Consider the following 14,117-nt stretch of genomic DNA (forward strand, 5'->3'; position numbering starts at 1 on the left):
ATGGTGGGCGGCGGTGATGACTTCCGGCGACCAACGGCGACATCCGGTCGTCGCCGGCAACAGCTGGCGACGGACAGGTAAGTGGATTTTTCTTTTTTCCGTTTCGTTTCGAGTTTAATGTGTTCTTCTTCTTCATTTGGGGGTTTTTAAGGGTTTTCAGATTGATTGCTTCACTCGAGTTTAATGTGTTCTTTTTTCTTTTCGTTTCGTTTCGAGTTTAATGTGGTCTAAGTACGAATCTTTCTTGCAACATAAATGGATTATGTTGGATTGCTTCAACACATTTTCTTTCTTGCCAACACAAATGGATTATGAGCTCCTTCGTTGCGAGTTTAATGTGTTCCTCTTCACTCGTGATTATGTTGGATTGCTTCAACACATTTTCTACGACTCTTTCTTGCCAACATAAGTGGATTATGAGTTGCGCTACTAATCGGGATTTGAACAACTTCAGAAATGCGAGTTTAAAACCATTTTAAATGTTGGGTTTTTCAGATCTTTCACTGCGTTGAGATCAGATCTTATGACAAACTGAAGATAATTAACTGCATTAGCATCTTATGAGTTATACAACTCATTCAAAGTACATTTAGATAGTAAGATCCAGCTAACGAGCCCGTGTGTCGTGATAAGGTATCAGAGCATACAAATGTATATTTAAAGATCTCTGTGAACTAGAGATCTTCAACAGCAAGAGACTAGAGAGTTAAGTTGCTCATCATCGACTGTCGACTGCAGTACTGCTGCATTATATACTATATGATGCGATGAAATATAGACTTGTACAGTGTATTATTTCAGCTATGTTGATTGTTTGTTTGTTGAACTATTGTGTTTTATTACTTCAAGACTATGTTCATTATATGTTTTAATGTAGTATGGTGGACAAAGGAAAGGGAGTCTCTTCTGAACCTACAAGTTCAAGTTGTGGATCTGGATCAGCTGCATCTATTGCATAAGAAGAACGACTACCATTATGGTCATATGTGAAGATAATAGAGAAAGCTCCAAAAGGTGGTGGAAATTCAGTTTTTCGATGTTCTTTTGTGGGAATGATTTCACTGGATCATATACAAGAGTTAAAGCGCATCTTTTAAAAAATCTCTAAACAAGGAATTCAAGTATGTAAAAAAATCAGTAAGGAGAGTTTGGGTCAGCTGAAGATGGAACAGGAAGCCTTTGAGATGAAAAAAGGCACAACATCTTCCGGTTATATTGACATTGCTTCAATTTCAAATGATGTTGTGAATGATGGTCTGAAAAAAAGAAAAGCTATTGACATTACTCAGAATTAAAAATCAATCGAGGAGTCATTTACTTTACAAGGGCGGTGAGAATTAGATCTAAAAGTGGCAACATATTTTTATGCTAATTGCATACCATTTAATGTAGCAAGAAGTCCATTTTGGAGAGATTTAGTTACATTTATTGCAAATTCTAACTTGTCTGGTTATGTTCCCCCTAGTTCTGAAAGGCTTCGCACTGTACTACTAGAACAACAAAAAACTCGAGTGAACAAATTGTTAGAGTATCCAAAGGTAACTTGGGAGCGACATGGAGTTTCTATTGTTTCTGATGGCTGGACAGATTTGCAAAGGTGCCCTCTTATTAATTTCATTGCAACATCAGCAAATGGGCCAATTTTCTTGAAAGCAATAGATGCATCTGGTGTATACAAAAGTGCTGAATATTTGAAAGGATTGTTTATGGAAATGATTGAAGAAGTGGGAAAAGAGAAGGTTGTTCAAATAATAACAGACAATGCACCTGTATGCAAAGCAACTGGAATTGCGATAGAATGTGAGTACCCTCATATCTTTTGCACTCATTGTGCAGTCCGCAGCTTAAATTTGGCTTTAAAGAGTATATGCAATCCACCAAGTAAAGAGCAAGATCCTCAAGCTTATGAATTATGTTCATGGATTGAAGACTTGGAAAAAGAAGTGAGGAACATCAGAAATTTCATAGTAAATCATCAACGTGCACTTTCCATTTATAACAAGCATTTTGATCTAAAATTGTTAAGAGTTGCGGAAACACGTTTTGCATCCTTAATTGTTATGGTCAAAAGGATAAAAAGGGTTAAAAGTGCATTGATCAGTATGGTGACTGATGATGATTAGAATTTTTATCGTGCAGCAGATGATGGCAAAGCTCAAGAAATCAAAAGACTGATTCTTGAAGACACGTGATGGGATAAAATCTTTTATTTTCTTGCATTTACAGAGCCTATTTGGGAGATGTTGAGAGTTCTTGATTATGATAATTCAACGTTGCACTGTGTTTATGACATGTGGGACACTATGATTGGAAAAATCCAAGACGTCATTTTTAAGCATGAGAAAAAAAATATTGCACTTGAAGATTCAGCATTTTTTTATCATGTGCATAAAATATGATAAAAGTAGCAATCCTCTTCAATGCATGGCACATACATTAAATCCTAAATATTATGGAAAAAAGTGGCCTGCAGAGGTTATTGGGAGAACCCCGCCACATATGGATGCAGAATTATCAAAAAACAGATTGGCATGTATTAATAGAATTTTATTGATGTACATCAAAATCGCCAAGCTAACGATGAGTTTGAAAGGTTTGCATCCGGAATTGGAGAAGATGTGTGTGCAACTGCAGATAAAGATGATTATCCATCTATATCTTGGTGGATTAAACATGGATTTACTTATCCTACTCTTCAAAACCTTGCTTTCAGATTACTAGTTCAACCTGCTACATCTTCATGCTGTGAGAGAAATTGGAGTACATATTCACAAATCCATACTATCAAACGAAATAATCTCTCAAGCAAACGTGCAGAAGATTTGGTTTATGTGCATTCTAACCTTCGACTTCTATCACGAGGCAAAAAAGAATACAAGTAAATAAGTATATGATTTATTGATTTAGATGTTTTCCTTATGAGTTCTTATTAGCTAATATCATAATAATTACAATTTTTTTTTGTCTCATAGGGAAGGAGAAACTAAATCTTGGGACATGAATGTTGAGGAATTTAACTTAGAAGGCGACAATGAACTTGAAGTTGTTAATTCAAGATTCGAAGAACCTTCTATTCCATCAACATGTGAAATTGTGGATGAAGATGAGTCTGAGGACGATGTGGGCATTGACAATGAGTAGAATGATGATAATCAACAATGTTTTGTGATGACTGATGAACAATGTTAATGTTTTGTGATAAACAATGTTTGTTTGTTTTTTTTTTCAATTTATAAATTTTTTGAGAATATTATATTTGTCGTATCCGCGTATCCGGAAATTGTGAAACTTGATGTATCTGCACCCGTATCTCCGTATCCGCACCCGTATCGCACCCGCACCGATGTGACATAGGTCTTAATCACCCCTTTCTAGTTGATATTGTCAAATTCAGTTGCGTCAATTAGTGCAGAATATATAAAATTGTATGTCGAAAATTCATAAGACATCATTATAAATCTTCGGGACAACTTATAGATCGAATCACCAATCTTCGGACAACTTATTTTTTTTAACACCAGGTTTACTTGTGTTGTCCTTCGTTTCAGATTTTAAGAGAGCAGATGCAATAAATGGACCAATATTTGACCTGGCCGCTATCAACTCTGCCACCAACAGTTTTGCACCCAGAAATAAACTTGGCGAAGGAGGATTTGGCGCAGTTTACAAGGTATAAATTCAGTACTCTTTTTATTTTCCCTGCCTTGGAAAATTACAGTTTATGTGGAAGCATCTGGGAAATTGGATAGAGCTGCCATTGAAACTGAGTTACTGCGACTGTTAATTTCCTTAATGAAGACTCGCTAATTTGTCAGGGCCAACTGCCGGATGGTCAAGAAATAGCAGTGAAGAGATTATCACGAAATATAAGGCATGGTGCGAAGCACTTTGACAATGAGGTGCAGACACTTTCTAAACTTCAACACAGAAACCTTGTTCGGCTTTTAGGTGGCTTTCTGAAAGGTGAAGAGAAGATACTCATCTATGAGTATGTGCAGAATGGATCTATGAGTATGTGCAGAATGGTAACCTGGACAATTTTCTCTTAGGTAAGCTTGTCTCAGTTTTTTGTTGTTATTTTGTGTTCCTTAAGAAATCTAACTGATTTTGCGATACAAGATGAAAATTTGTTCTAAGAATAATAAGGTCGTTCTTGGATAACTTTTAACTGCTTCCAAATACGAAAACGGGGAGGGACACACACAGCATTTGGTAAACTCTAAGTTCGTATCTTAGACATATTTAGATGCCAAAAATAAAAGAACATAGTTTTATTTATTCATTCATGCTTGTGGCTGACGTTGCTTATTCATTACGAGCCATATTTTGGTTTTGATCGGAAAAAAAAATATACGCAGATAACTTAATTTGTTTTTCACCATCAAGTTACTGCTGCTAGATATTAGTTTTTTTTTCACTTTTTGCTTAAAACCGCCTATTCTGAGACGTAACTTTTTTTGTAGCCAAATGATTTGTAATTTCAAGTGTTGTCGTTCAAATTGCTAAAATAGAGAAGTAAAAATTACCTTTAAATTTTATTACTTTGGAAGGAGAGCCAACAAAGCGTATGGAATTCGACTGGGCAGCCAAGCTCATAATTGGCATAGCCAGAGGGCTTCTATATCTTCATGAAGATTCTCGGTTGAGAATTGTCCACAGGGATTTGAAAGCAAGCAATATTTTACTAGATGAAGACATGAACCCCAAGATCTCAGACTTCGGCACTGCAAAGATCTTTCACATGGACCAAACACAAGCCGAAACATTTGAGATTCTCGGAACTCGGTAAGTTTTTCTTTTCTGGTTCTTTCTGTACAATTTGTTTGTGTTTCTGTTATTCCTTTTCTAAATAAAAGAGTCGGGGGGCGCTTTTCCCAGGAGGTTGGCATCGGAACTGATCTGAGGACAAGCAAATTCGATCCCAATTATGGTTGACACCTAAATGGGCTATGAACTAGAATGCGAAATAATAATAAGCTTCAAGCATATATATCATAAGCTTTTTGTTTAGAAATTGGATATGAGCATATTCCTAACTCACCTCCACGGTGAAGTTTTTGCTGTTTACCTCCCTTAAGGAACGTGTGTTTCTGTAGGCTCTACAAATTCATGAGTTATCCACGATACCATCTGTAATGGCTTAACCAATAATTAATTGACCCAAATGTTCGGTTTCAGGCATCCTAACTTACTGCTCACGTGCGTCAATTTAATAACTAATCAGAAGCTACAAATTTAGAACTAGGTTAGATGATTATCGACTTTTTGCAAAATTTTGTATTACAAAATTATTTCCCAATTCACTCCCATAAGTTGGTAGTTACATGTATTCTACTCAGTTTTAGCTTTAATCTATATGTATGTATGTATGTATATAGTTATTTATTATTTATTTATTTCAAATTTTTGTTTTTCCCTGCAGTGGGTATATGGCACCAGAGTATCTTCTTGAAGGGAAGGTATCACTAAAGATAGACATTTTCAGCTTCGGTGTTTTACTGCTGGAGATCATAAGTGGGAAAAAAAACTTCTCCTTAACTCAGCAAGAGACAGATGAAAATATGCTAAATTATGTAAGTGATTAACATTGTTTTTGTGCTTCTATAATTTAGTAGGTAAGTTTTGTTGTTGCTGGTATTACTGCATAAATAGCACCATATGGTTGACAACTTGGTGTCTAACTAAACCATTTACAACCAAAGAGCTCGTTCGTCATGATATCAAGAATGTAAACGTAATTTATGTAGAAATGATGGGAAACTTAATAAAAACTCTCTCCCTCATAGGTAAAGGTATTATTACAAGTTTTCATAGTAAACAATAACAAAATATCATTTTGGTGTAGGTTTGGAGACTCTGGAGGGAAAATAAGGCTCTACAAGTTGTGGATCAACTAATGGAAGGAAGATGCAACCAAAATGAGATATTAAGATGCATCCATATTGGCCTGCTATGTGTCCAGGAAGATGCATCAAGCAGGCCAAAAATGTCCAAGGTTGTTGCGATGCTTGAAAACAGCTCATTGATTCTTCTGTCCACTTTGCCTCTTGCCCCTCCTACCTGGAATATCAGAAGCATTTCTTTGGGTCCAGAAATGAGCTCAACTACATCAGGGATTGGTTCAGAGCTTGGTTCATCTACTTAGTGAAGCTTTGAACTACTCATGAGAGGAGGAAGTAGAGATGGTAATTTGTTCCCTGCCTTTCAAGGTACCGTTTGTTCTTCTGATGTATGAGCAGTGAACTTCTTAGTTAATTTGTTGCAATCATGTTACTTGTTTATGACAGTTCTCAGTGGGATGAGGAGATGTATCTACATACACGTAAGTTATGATATAATTTTGTGCAATATAATGTGTAAACTCATATTCCTGCTGTGCAATAAAGCGAAATGATGAGATCAGCAAAATGGATTCTTCTGGTGTATAAAATAAAAATTCTGCTGGCCTTCTTTTGCTACTTCCCTTGTGCGGTTGTGCCTATTTCGCTTTAGGAGGGAATGTATACCTTTTTATTCTCCCTAGGACAAACCGCTTGTTCGTGTGGATCATCTCAATGTAGTTAAATGTCTTCCTAGAGTTTTTAACACCACGGACAAAGTTGCAGACTGCATATTTCTTGAGACGGCTTCCGACTTCTGAAAGCATCCAAAGACATTTCCATGGTCGGAATAAATGTCGATCGTTGGCTTTACAAATTTATTAGTTTTAAGTCTTTTTTTTTTCCTGTCTCTTCTTCTTTTGACAATTACTTTATTCTTCATAGAGATAACAAACAAGCAAACGAGTACCAACATTGAGATACATACTAAAACACATCTCGCCATAATAATTGTTCCCAACTTATTATGTTGAAAAAGAAATATACTAATTTCAACCTGCTTGGATGCACAATTTTGCAGTATCTAATTAGCTGAGAGTTAGGTCTTTCTGTTTGAAGAAAAATATATGGAGAAGTAAAATTCATCAACAATGTTCTTCAACATAAGTTAATCCCATTGCAAACTAATCTAAAAGAATATGCATTAAAACTTGAAAATTAAAAACTACTTGTTCTTCTGTCACTCCAAGGGAACCTGCGACTATGACAGTTGTAGCCTGCCATGTCCAAGAACATTCCATGGTCAATTACCTCGGCCCTTTATCAGGTTGAGTTGAAGGTCGACTTCATCAGCTCCATCAATGGCCAAATCGAGAACCGGGTGAACGGCAGGTCTGAAAGGGGAATGCCCAATGCAAAGGGTCTGTTTCTCTGTCTTCTTCGAAGTTGGCACGCCCACAATGTTCTCCAATTTGCCCTGTTTCAGAAGCTCACCAATCCGATCAATAGCATAGGCAGCAGTTAAGCCAGTGCCTAATCCTAAAACCATGCCACTCTCAACAAACTCAACAGCCTTATAAGCTGCAATTCGCTTGAGATCATTTTCTGTAAGAACAGGAACAACAGAAATAGAGGAAGAAGATGGAGTTATCATTGCGAATTTCTCCAAGTAGAGGAAGGGTGAGCAGGGTACGGCCATTTCTACATCAGAAAGATGTTTAGGAAGCGACTAGTAATAGAGTTTAAAGGGAATCAATCGCAAATAAGAAAAGCCAACGCAAGACAATCAAATACAACTATAAAAGAACCAAGAAAGAACAACTTTGCTAAGTGGATTGATATGGAGTATAAAACTAGTATAAATGTCCAAAAAGGCAGAAGAATCCCAATTAAAGGGGGAGGGGGGAACTCCAACAATATGGTCCAACCAAGGTTAGAGCTTAGCGCAATAAGCTAAAGAAGCAGTGGAAAATGGCAAATTACCAGCACCTACAAGCCACTGATTACTAAAAGCAACCAGAATTAACTTTTTCCGTCGAACCCTCCCAAAAGAAAAGATGAAAGCAAAATAAATGGCTATCCAGTTGGGCCTCTCAAGAGGTCTAGCCGAATCTGAAAGAACGATCCTGAGCAGATTAAACACCGAGGAAAGAAAAAGTTCCCCACTCGAGCTGCTCGAAATTATCTCCAAAGATCTTGGCATCATTTGGGGAAGGATCCGTGCGGATTGTGGAGGAGCTCCTAGGCGACGCCACCTAGCCGCCGGTGCATTTGGTGAGTCAGCCTCGTCCCTACAATTGAGGTAAGTGGATCTCATCCTTTGGCCCTTCGCAATCTCCACCTTACATCCTCGCCAAGTGGCAAAGATCTAGAGCATTAGAGAGAGAGCAAGTGGAGTAAGCACACCCCTTTCCACAATTGTTGCTAGTGGCCCACATTTGGTGGGACTTCTCTACCATGGAGATGTGCCTGCCTAAAGAGGGTGGAGGAGAGGAAGTTGTGCTAAGGGCAGTTGATCCTAGTTTGGCGCCCAAAACAGCGTTGAAGGCTATAGCAGTCCAGAGTCTAGCAGCTTGGTTAGTTTCAGTGACAGAGGAAGTTGTCACTCAAGAAGGGTCAGAGGAGGAAGTACCCGGGCAGATTAAGGAAGTGTTGGATGAGTTCAAGGATATATTTGAGGAACCTAAAGGACTCCCACCACCTCGGTCATATGACCACAGGATCGTATTGACCAACGGCACAGAGCCTATTAACGTGCGCCCGTACCGCTATGGGTACGCTCAAAAATCTGAAATTGAGCGATTGGTCAAAGAAATGCGAGAGATCAATATCATTCGGCCCAGTTCTAGTCCCTTCTCATCGTCAGTCCTTCTCGTCAAGAAAAAGGACCACACATGGAGATTCTGTGTGGATTACAGGGCATTAAACAAAGCTCTAGTCAAGGATAGACATCCAATTCCTGTTATTGATGAACTTCTGGATGAGCTATCAGGAGCTCGCATATTCTCCAAGCCACGGATCTCTTCTTCTCCGTCTCACATTTGGGGATTTTCGGTGCACCTTGCTGGAATTCTTCAAGCAGCAGCAGCTAAACCCGACGGTATTCTTCTCTCTTAGCCTCAATTTCTTCTCTTCTTCCTCAATCATTCAGCCGAAGGGTTAGCCATATGAAGAACACCCAAGCGTCCGGCGCAAGGTGCTTCTTCCCTAGGATTTGTTCCCCACGTCTTCACCAGCGATAGAAGTGCAGCCTCCACGTCTCCACCCGTGAAGGTTAGAGGCCTCTTCGTACCGGGAAGACTTCACACGTCTAGGCGACTCGAAGCGTGAAGTGTCATTTCAGATTCGGACTTTTGGACGTAAGCGTCCATAACACGAGTGTAGGTGCGTGTAACGACGTTGAGAGAGTTTAGGGAAGAGTTCGGCCTAGGGGACTTCTTACTGGAATAACAGCCGGCAAGATAGCTTTTCCCACGGTGGAAACCTTCTTTAAACTTGCTTTTACGAGTCACGAACCTCCATCTTGTTATTGTCGTTCTATTCCATTAGTCTAGTTCGATTTGTTTGAGTTTATTGAGCCAAAGAAGTCCAGATTTAGCCACTGCCTTGCCCTTCCTCTTGCTGGTCGAAATCAGAAAGAAAAACAGAAAAAAGGGCGAGAAAGATTAGAAAGAAAACAAAAGAAGAAAAGAAAAAGAAAAACGCCCGATTGAAAAATCAAAGCAAAAGAAAGACATGATTGGCAAGAGGACTAGGCGCGGCCAGTTCTGGAATTGGCCGGAATTGCCCAAATCCGGCCACTGCTGCATTGTTTCCGGCATAATTCCGGCCAGGGCAGTAAGTGTTCGAGTTATCCATTTGTGCATTTGGGAGATTTCGGCTTCAATTGGGGAAATCCGGCCTCATTTGAGAAAAGCACTTTTGCGTCGCCACATTTTGGGATTCCTCATTTGTCTCACCCAAATCGGTAAGTGATTGCTTGACTTGGGCCTTTCGCCACCTCCACCACACATCTACACACGTTGCGTGATCTGGAAGCACTTGAGAGAACCTTGGAATGAAATCCTCCCCTCCCCTAGCTGGCAGCTAGTGGATCACATTTGGAGGGGGCGATATCACTTTTGGGAGATATTCTAGGAGTGAGAATCCTAAAAGCTAGGATCCTCTCCTACCTTGTTGGAGTTTCAGCCATCGTAGCTTGCCACCTAGCCTTCACTTTAGCTAGGAACCTTCCCAACCACCCACCTCAGCAACCAACCCGCCACCTCACCTAGCCACCTCACCGAGATCCCTAGCCTCTCTCCCACTTACTTGGGAGATAGCCTTTCTAGAACGCCACCTCGTCTAGTATCTTGGAGTACGATTCCCTTGTGGAATATCCTCCACATTCCTAGCCACTCCTCTCTCTATCGAATTACCCTAGGCCCACCCGAACTCACCTGGTTACTGCCTTAACCAAACCCCATTCCCATTTCCCATTTCCCCTAAACCGAGTTGCCTAAACCTACCCTAACTACTTTGTAGGAACCCACATTGGAGACCCTTCCCTACACCCGGTCAACCTAAGAATTGAACCGTAGGACCCCCTTGGCCTACTCTACCCTTAACCTAGCTTACTGGCCGAACCCAGCACGGGCCCACCTGGTCCCACCTGGCCCGAGCCCACTCAGTCCAAGTCCCGCACCTAGTTGGTTCCAGCCTTAGCGCCAAGGAAGACCGCGGCATTCTTGGTCGCATCCTTGAAGTCCTTGGAACCGGCGGGCCTTGTTCCAGCATTTTCCGGTGACCTCCGGCCACCTCTGCTCTTTTTCCGGTGACTCTCCGGCGTGAAATCCAGAAGGTCCCCAAGACAGCCAGCAAGGCGTTGAAGCGCTCCTAGGCGTTTCCGGCGAGGTGATCCTCCTTCACGCGTCTCTTGGAGCGGCTTGCCTTCACACCCGGCGTCTTCTTCTTTGGAGTTCCAGCACGACGCCAGCCTTTTTCTTCGTGTTGCTGATAGTCCTCGAGTGTGGAATCTCACCTCGAGGCGTGTGACCGCTTAGCCAAGCTAGCCTTAGCCGGTACCCTCTACCCCTCTCTTTAGAATCGTGGGAGGAAGCATTTTATTTCTGCACTTTGATTTCAGCCCGACCTTGGGGTCGTAGTTGTGCATAGAGGGACCTCCGCGGCACTGCGCCAAGGACACGACCTCGTGCCGACATTAGCCTCCTACGGGTGGGTGTGGTTTGTGCGCTTAGGCATGGTTTGCATGGTTTGCTTGAGTGAGTTTGAGTACTTTCTACATATGTATCGCTTCCGCTTGTATTAGCCTCACAGCTTTTAGATTTGTGTAGTAGGTTTTGCTTGGATTTGGGATTAGCCATTCTTGTATTCCACTGCCTATTTGGGATTTTTAAGTCGGGGTCCTGTCCGACTGGGTAGTGTCTCTGTATTTAATTTGTTTAGAAAAGTCTTCTGGTTGGTCCAAGGTGATCGTGGGGGTAGGCACGGCCGTTGGCTTCAGACTTTGGTCGGCCACGGGCAATACCCTACCAATTTGGTATCAGAGCGACACAGCTCCACGAACGACAGATTTCAGATTTCAGGATTAAAGCAGAAGACACAGCGACAGATTTTAAGATTTGGTGTTTTCAACGTGGTTAGACGTCGCCCGTAGTTTCAGCCATGACCCGTAGTTTCAGCCGTGACCCGATTTAGGAAGACACGCTCCCGGTTTCAGCCGTGACCCGTAGTTTCATTCTCCGATGAAAGCTTTTCCCAAATCCACTTTTACGACTCACAAGGGATCCCTTGGAGTTCTCGAGCTAGTTTTGATTTGATTTTAGTTCAATTCCGTGTGATTGGAGACCCCCGGCCAGAATTCTGTAATCTGGTTCAGCTGGTCCCCTTGCCGTGAAAAACAGAAAGAAAAGTGAAAAAGAAAGATAGAAAAGAGGTGAGAAAAGAAAGAAAACAAAAAGAAAAGAAAACGCCCATAAACAGAATTGAAAAACGGCAAGTTCGGTTCACTTCGGTTCGTTTTAGGGGCTGGTCGGAATTGGGAATTTTCGACCACCGCTGCTATCTTTCCGGCGTTCAATTGGCAAATTCCGGCCAACATTTGGGGGAATCCAGCCACGTTCTCCAGCTGGACTCGAGCTGCTCGAAATTATCTCCAAAGATCTTGGCATCATTTGGGGAAGGATCCGTGCGGATTGTGGAGGAGCTCCTAGGCGACGCCACCTAGCCGCCGGTGCATTTGGTGAGTCAGCCTCATCCCTACAATTGAGGTAAGTGGATCTCATCATTTGGCCCTTCGCAATCTCCATCTTACATCCTCGCCAAGTGGCAAAGATCTAGAGCATTAGAGAGAGAGCAAGTGGAGTAAGCACACCCCTTTCCACAATTGTTGCTAGTGGCCCACATTTGGTGGGACGATCTCCTTTTTGGGAGATTCTTTTGGAGATTCAATCCCTCTCTTTTTGGAGTGTCCCACATTTGGTGGATTTGGCCACCATTTGTAAATATTATAGAGGATTGAGATCCCAAATAGCTAGGTAGAATCCCACGTTTTAGGATTTAGAACCCTCCTAGTTCCGCCACTTGTCCCTCCCTCAGCCTCGTCACCACCTTAGCCAACTACCCAAGGCCAGCTCGCCCCTCCACCTCACCATTTGCCTATCCTCTCTCCTATTCAATTGGGAGATAGCCTCTACAGGTCACCACCTAGCCTTGAATCGTGGAGATCAATCTCATCTGGAATCTTCTCCAAGATCATAGCCACTCACCTCACTAATCTGGACGCCACCTCACCCCACCTTCATCGTCCACCTAGCCTCTCTCCTATTTCCTTGGGAGATAGCCCACTTCGAGTCGCCACCTCGCCCAAACAATTTGGAGATGAATTCCACCGTGGGACCTCCTCCACATAATTGGCCACCATTTCCCTAAGTCGAGCCTACCTAGTCCACACTTGAGTTACCTCAAGTCACCACAACCCATTTCCATTTCCACTCAATCTAGGCGCCTAAACCTACCCTAGCTACTTTGTAGGGACCCACGATTTAGGCCCTTCCCTTCACCAGGTCAACCTAGGATTTGAACCTTAGGTCCCACCTTGCCTAACCTTCCATTGACCCAGCTCATTGGCCGAACCTAGCCCGAGCCCACCTGGTCCCACCTAGCCCGAGCTCACCCTGTCCAAGACCTGCACCTAGTTGGTTCCAACCCTAGTCCACAAGGAAGTCCGCCTAGTGCATCCTTGAGAGTCTTGGAACCGGCGGGTCTTGTCCCAGCCATCTCCGGCATCCTCAGGCCGCCGCCGGCCACCTCTGCTACTTTTCCGACGACTCTCCGGCGTGGATCCCAGCAGGTCCCCAAGTCAGCCAGCAAGTGCATGGAGAGCTCCTAGGCGATTTCAGCAAGGAGATTCCTCAATCGCGCGACCCTTGGAGCGCTCTCAACCACCGGCCGGCGTCTTCATCATTGGATCCACAGCCCTACGCCAGCCTTTCCTCTTGTGTTGCTGTTAGTGCCCGAGTGTGGAATCTCACCTCGTGGCTTGAGACTTGATTCGCCAAGCTTGCCTTGGCCGGTACATTCTCCCCCTCTCTTTAGAACCGCGGGTGGGAGTATTTGTTTTCGTATTTGTTTTCAGCCCGGCTTCGGCCCTCGTTGTGCGAAGAGGTACCTCGGAGGCTCCAAGCCGAAGACACGCCCTCTAGCCAACCTAGCCTCCTACGGGTGGGTGTGGTTTGATTCGATTAGGTTTGGTTTGATGGTTTGTTAGAGTAAGTTTTGAGTGTTTTCATCAAATGTATCGCTTTCGCTTGTACTAGCCTCACAGCTTTTAGTCATTTATAGTAGGATTTGCTTGGGTTTGGGATTAGCCATTCTTGTATTCCGCTGCCTAATTGGGATTTTTAAGTCGGGGTCCTATCCGACTGGGTAGTGTCTCTGTATTTAATTTGTCCTAGGAAAGTCTTCTGGTTGGTCCAAGGTAATCGTGGGGTAGGCATGGCCGTTGGCTTCAGACTTTGGTCGGCCACGGGCATGACCCTACCAAGAGGAAGAGACACACAAACAGGAAGGGCCTCAATCCAAGGGACAGGTTTCAGTCAAAAACCAAGAAAAAGTAATCAATAAAACTCCAAAAAGGGCAGCATGGCGGCATCCACCAAAATGCTAAATGCCTGGAGAGTAAGACCACCTAGGATCTGTCTTCAATCCAAACAACAGCAAAGGATTACCAGGAACTTGGAGAAGGAGATGAAACTTTACGTAGGTGCTTCGTCCACGGAAGCACCTCTGTTCATGGGT

At 42.6% G+C, this 14,117-nt stretch overlaps 2 protein-coding genes across 2 annotated transcripts; one reads left to right on the forward strand and one right to left on the reverse strand.

Moving 5' to 3' along the window:
- On the forward strand, positions 1 to 6,145 carry LOC116263602 (cysteine-rich receptor-like protein kinase 44). Its single transcript, XM_031643338.2, has 7 exons — positions 1 to 77; positions 2,973 to 3,124; positions 3,549 to 3,670; positions 3,816 to 4,011; positions 4,551 to 4,785; positions 5,423 to 5,573; positions 5,846 to 6,145. Exons 1-7 carry the CDS (start codon positions 1 to 3, stop codon positions 6,143 to 6,145), a joined length of 1,233 nt encoding a protein of 410 aa, XP_031499198.2.
- A 796-nt stretch (positions 6,146 to 6,941) lies between these two features.
- LOC116264901 (probable ribose-5-phosphate isomerase 2) lies at positions 6,942 to 7,614 on the reverse strand. The gene has a single exon (XM_031645354.2). The coding sequence runs from the start codon at positions 7,516 to 7,518 to the stop codon at positions 7,123 to 7,125; it is 396 nt and encodes a 131-aa protein (XP_031501214.1). The 5' UTR covers positions 7,519 to 7,614; the 3' UTR covers positions 6,942 to 7,122.
- Positions 7,615 to 14,117: the final 6,503 nt, after the last annotated feature.

Source organism: Nymphaea colorata, chromosome 11 (assembly GCF_008831285.2).
Source record: "Nymphaea colorata isolate Beijing-Zhang1983 chromosome 11, ASM883128v2, whole genome shotgun sequence".
Taxonomy (NCBI): domain Eukaryota; kingdom Viridiplantae; phylum Streptophyta; class Magnoliopsida; order Nymphaeales; family Nymphaeaceae; genus Nymphaea; species Nymphaea colorata.

Bases quoted from the DNA above. Each gene is read 5' to 3' on its own strand.
- LOC116263602 (XM_031643338.2), top strand. From the start codon at position 1: ATGGTGGGCGGCGGTGATGACTTCCGGCGACCAACGGCGACATCCGGT. The intron at 4,786-5,422 runs GTAAGTTTTTCT...TTTTCCCTGCAG, and splicing joins TTTGAGATTCTCGGAACTCG to TGGGTATATGGCACCAGAGT. The intron at 5,574-5,845 runs GTAAGTGATTAA...ATTTTGGTGTAG, and splicing joins ATGAAAATATGCTAAATTAT to GTTTGGAGACTCTGGAGGGA.
- LOC116264901 (XM_031645354.2), bottom strand. From the start codon at position 7,518: ATGGCCGTACCCTGCTCACCCTTCCTCTACTTGGAGAAATTCGCAATG.